The sequence below is a fragment of the Alexandromys fortis genome, unplaced genomic scaffold (assembly GCF_014885135.2).
Source record: "Alexandromys fortis isolate MF-2015 unplaced genomic scaffold, M_Fortis_MF-2015_v1.1 scaffold_216, whole genome shotgun sequence".
Lineage (NCBI taxonomy): Eukaryota > Metazoa > Chordata > Mammalia > Rodentia > Cricetidae > Alexandromys > Alexandromys fortis.
Window position 1 is genome coordinate 1,877,762 of NW_026068089.1, and position 5,293 is coordinate 1,883,054.

The 5,293-nt window shown below is 41.0% G+C and overlaps 1 protein-coding gene across 1 annotated transcript in view; it reads left to right on the forward strand.

The window, feature by feature from the left end:
* Scn8a (sodium voltage-gated channel alpha subunit 8) overlaps nucleotides 1–5,293 on the forward strand; it is a 176,080-nt gene that overhangs the window by 95,636 nt on the left and 75,151 nt on the right. The window contains exons 7-8 of the mRNA XM_050122500.1: nucleotides 2,243–2,464; nucleotides 3,745–3,808. Coding sequence (XP_049978457.1) covers nucleotides 2,243–2,464; nucleotides 3,745–3,808 — 286 coding nt within the window. The remainder of the gene's footprint in view (nucleotides 1–2,242; nucleotides 2,465–3,744; nucleotides 3,809–5,293) is intronic.

Below are 5,293 nucleotides of genomic sequence, written 5' to 3' on the forward strand. Positions count from 1 at the left end.
GGAAGCCTATATGTTTTTCTTTGGGTTCTCCTTCTTATTTAGCTTCTCTAAGAACCCGAGTTATAGGCTCAATGTCCTTTATTTATGGCTAGAAACCAAATATGAGTGAGTACATCCCATGTTCCTCTTTTTGGGTCTGGCTTACCTCACTCAGGATAGTGTTTTCTATTTCCATCCATTTGCCTGCAAACTTCAAGAAGTCCTTTTTTTTACTGCTGAATAGTACTCTAATATGTATATATTCCATACTTTCTTCATCCATTCTTCAATTGAAGGGCATCTAGGTTGTTTCCAGGTTCTGGTTATTTACTCTTTCAATAAAAATTTATTAAACTTCCTGTTTTGTGCCAGATCCTGGACTAGGCACAACATCCATTGCTACTATTGGACTCAAGAAAAAAATTCTGCTGAACTTAACTCTAAGAATTTTAGATAGTCACTTACAAAATACAGGGTCCAAAAAGCATGTCCAAACACCCATTAGATCATCATCAGTTGGGTTAGCCCTGAGCAGGGACATTAGCCCAACCAAGCCCCTTTGAGGGGGCACTAGATATAAAGTAATGACCCGTGACACACGCTGTGTCATGTCCTGCGTTAGATACTTTTATATTTATTTTACTTAAATATCTTGACAATTCAATGAAATTGGTATTGCAGATTTTTATAGATGAATAAATTAAGGCTCAGACAATAATAATTAGCCTCATTCATAATGCACCAGCTGCTCTGTTAAGTAGGAAACATGCTCAGTTCTCATAGTGGCTTGGTGATCAGCCGCGACTGTCTCTTTATTTACGCATTTATTTCTGGTGGTGTGGGGGGGGGGGTGGAGACCAGAGCCTTCCCTGTGCTGGGCAAATGCTCTGACATCTCGCATGGCCTTGTTCTTATTATCCTTTTAAAGGTGAAAATGCTGAGAGCCCAGAGGGTTGGTTGTAGTGCCCAGATGATCTGTGTAAGTAGCATACTTTCTTAGGATTAGTGATGAGCCACCACCCAGCCTGGGCCAGCAATGCTTGCTCACATCAGCTGTGCCTGGAATGTCAGCCTTGTATTCTTGCCATCAGAAATTTATCAAGGTTGAGCTCCTCCCTGAGGCCTATGTGTCAAGGCTCAGAGTCTCCTCTTGCTCATCTTGAACACTGCAAAAGTGTTCATGTTTTGTGGGCCATGTCCTATAATAGATAGCCTGCTGTTGAGCATGCTGAGGATTATCATACACAGACTCTTTTGGCTCAAGCACCATAAACCTATAATTATATTTTTATGTGTCTCCCATCATTAATATCTTCTTATGCAGCATGGAAGTGACCATCTTCAGGTTTAAATTGAAACCATTGTCTCACATTTTAAACCTCAAATTGGGACTGTTATAACATAATTCCTTCAGAGGCATGTGCCTGCCATGCACAAAACTGAATTTAATTTCCAACACCAACTACAAAAATAAAATAAAACCTTACATTAAAATGAGTTACAAGTGTTCTCTTTTTAATATAAGACACAAGAAAGGTTACTGTAGCAAGCAGGACACGCACTTTTAAATGGAAAGGCAAACTGTATTGATAGCACTTATCTTTGCAATACATCAGCACATCAGCATTTCTAGGGTTCTTCAGAAACGATATTGTGCCTTCTTGCTTCTTACTGGCTTATAAACTATTCAGTGGTTCCCTTTCTGACTTGGAAGCCTCCTTAATCCCTGGTTCTTTTTAATTTGTTTACTCAACAAATCTTTATTGTGAGTTAGATGCTACAGATACGACTGTGGACAAGACAGAAAATGATTATAACCATGACAGGGGCGACTAGAAGGCTCTGCTAAGGCAGTAGCAATGATAGGAGAGGGAGGCGAGTTGGGAAGGCAGGTAGGGATCCTAGGCAGTGCTTTCACTGAGACCAGAAGGGGAAGGAGGAGTTGGTGGGGAGGGCAAGAGAGTGATGGAGCGTTTGGAAGGAGGGATTGGTATGTGTGAAGGCCTTGGGAAGGAAAGCACATCCAGGGAGGAAGGACCCACGTGCTATTAGAAGCAGCTTCTTTTCTAAAAGGATTATTAACTTAGAAATGGATACTTCTGGAAACTGACAATTCCACCTACTTATTCTTATTCTGTGTGCAAAGATGCAGTGGCCATATTTCAAAAGGGATTCTATGGGAGACTTGGAGGACTAAATGGGGGGCTAGGGAAAGTAGGGAGGACTTTGAGTTGACTCTGTTTTGGGGGCTCTGTCTCTTTAGGCCTGAAGACAATTGTAGGCGCCCTCATTCAGTCTGTGAAGAAGCTGTCTGATGTGATGATCTTGACCGTGTTCTGCTTGAGTGTTTTCGCCCTGATTGGCCTGCAGCTGTTCATGGGGAATCTTCGAAACAAGTGTGTGGTGTGGCCCATAAACTTTAACGAGAGCTATCTTGAAAATGGCACCAGAGGCTTTGACTGGGAAGAATACATCAACAATAAAAGTAGGTGTCACCTCCACTGCAAAAGGAAAACTTGACCCAAGGTTACTTATCAGGGGCCACTGCTGAGCTACACAAAGTGGTCTGGGCCGGAAAAGCTTAGCACTGCCAGACTCGGCCTGGGATGCCATTCCCATCTCCAAGGCAGGACTGTGCAGAAGCTTTTTATCTTTATTTTATATTTCATTTTATTTTTAATCAGGGTTCCACTGTGTAGCACTGGCTGTCCTGGAACTCGTTCTGTAGACCAGGCTGGGGTGATCCAGAGATCCGCCTGCCTCATTGTGCACCTCTACGTCTGACTAAGCCTCAGCTGTTGAAAACCAAGTGAACAGTTAAAATGTCTTCAAGTGCACTCTAAACTTCTGCTTTCAAAGTCATGCCTAGAAGCTCAGCATGCTGCTTTCCACTGCTGTTTACCCAAGAGAGTTAAGCGATCAGTCTAGACTGTGTTTAGGAACAAAGCTCTTGAGTGCTCCTAAGAGCTTGGCAATAGATCTTGTCTAGGGAGTCGGGTGATCTTAACTACAGTTAAGGAGTTTTTATAACTTCATTTGAGAAATCGAAGCACTGGGATCTTATATTAAGGAGAATTTGGTATAACAATGCTTCTATTAACAACAAAACAAAACATCACTAGTCACTGAAGAGACTCAAGAAAGTATTACAAAGACAACCTCAGGGACAGAGCTTTCTGGTTTTAAGTAGGACATGGCAATAATGTCTAGTGCAGGGTTTTAGGACATCTTGATGAAAATATTACAAGGGTTAAAAGGTCAAATTGTATAAAGGAATGAAGATCTCAGAAACTTACTTTAGACTAGTGGTTCTCAACCCATTTGCAGGATCATATAGCAGGTATTCTACATAGCAGATATTTACATTATGATTCATAACAGTAGCAAAATTACAGTTACGAATTAATAATGAAATAATTTTATGATTGGGGTCACCACAACATGAGGAACTGTATGCATGGGTTGCAGCACTAGAAGGTTGAGAACTGACTTAGACCCTTTAATCCAATTAGCAGAACCTGGCACGCAGAGATGAAATTACTGGTGACTACAGCTTCACCTCAAGGGCTTTCGGGTAGCTCTTAGCTTTAGACACACAGGAGATCGTTAATGGTAGGAATTCTCATCAGCTTTTTGCTGTTGAGAAAGATTTATATGAGCTAAAATCAATAGCTGCTCCTGCTGGCAAGCTAGGGACCATGCAACCTTATTCTCTCATTCGCTGAAATCTGCCTATTCATTTCCTGCCTCTTCCAACTCTTCTAGCAAACTTTTACACGGTTCCTGGCATGCTGGAACCCTTGCTCTGTGGGAACAGTTCTGATGCTGGGTAAGTAGCTCACCCAATGTTATTCCCTAATGTGCATTGGATCTAAGTGAGCAGGGCTCTCACTTTCTTTGTGCGCACTTACTGGGTCCTGACACATGGGTCTGACCTGTTGGATGACTTGATTTTCTTTCTGTTCCGGATGACTTGATTTTCTTTCTGTTCCGTATTTGACGATCCAGGGTTGATGTTTCCCTAGAAGGTGGCTGCACGAGTAATCTCAAACTAAAATCAATGCTGTGAGAAGAAGGGAAACTGTGGCACCCAGTAGCTTACCTGCCTCCCAAGGGTCCTCTCATCCTCAGTTAGCACAGTTACTGCAATTTGGAACAAGGACACTGTCTCGGAGAGAGTTCAGCATCCAAGGACAAACCAAAGAGCACTAGGCCCGACACTATGGGGAAGGGATAGCATAAAGTGAGATACCAGTTTAGAATTAGCTTCTATTTGAGTAGTTTTGAGCTCTAAGAGTGTTGCCAAGCCATCCAACTAGTCTTGGTTTTCTCCTTCATGGCATAGTTTTAATAAGCTATTGTTCTCATATAATACTATCAATACAGCTATTCTATAAACACATGTAGGGTGGTGGTGGTTCACCATATAATATTACAAACACACACAGACACATTATAATACTATCCATACAGCTATTCTGTAAACACATGTAGGGTGGTGATGGTTTATCATATAGTATTACACACACATACACACACACACACACACACATTAAAATACTATCAGTTCTGTAAACACATGTAGGGTGGTGATGGTTCACCATATAAGATCTCACACATACACACATATACACACACACTATAATACTATCCATACAGCTATTCTGTAAGCACATGTAGGGTGGTGATGGTTTACCATATAATATTACACACACACACACACGTTATAATACTATCAATACAGCTATTCTGTAAACACATGTAGGGTGGTAATAGTTCACTCACTACATTGGTCCCCTAGAATCTGCTGTTTTAGTATGACCCTGACAACCAGAAATTGTTTTATATTAAAGTAGATACTATAAATTACATTAAAAGAGACATCAAATGTTTCCAAAGGCAGGAGAAATAATATAATTGATATCATATAGTTGAAATCACTGTACCTTAGGTCAACATACCAAGTGTTAAAAGAACAGACAACCAAGAACTTAACTTCCAAGTATTTGTCAATGACAATAGCAGGTAATTTGAATTACTAATTAAACAATTAATAATTTGATTGAAATTATGCATTAATATGGATCTGTGATATCATAAGGCAGTGATTTTTATGCTTGGCACATATCCAACCATCTGGCCTATCTCTAAAGTGTACATCCAAGGGTTCCACCCACTGAGCTCCCAACACTTAGGTGTGCACAGATCTCAGCATCTTCATCCTTGAAGACTGCCAGGTCACTCAGATTCTAGACCTTCCCCAGACATTACCTAGCTGTTATTTTCTTCCCCTTCTTCCTCGTCCTCTTCCTCC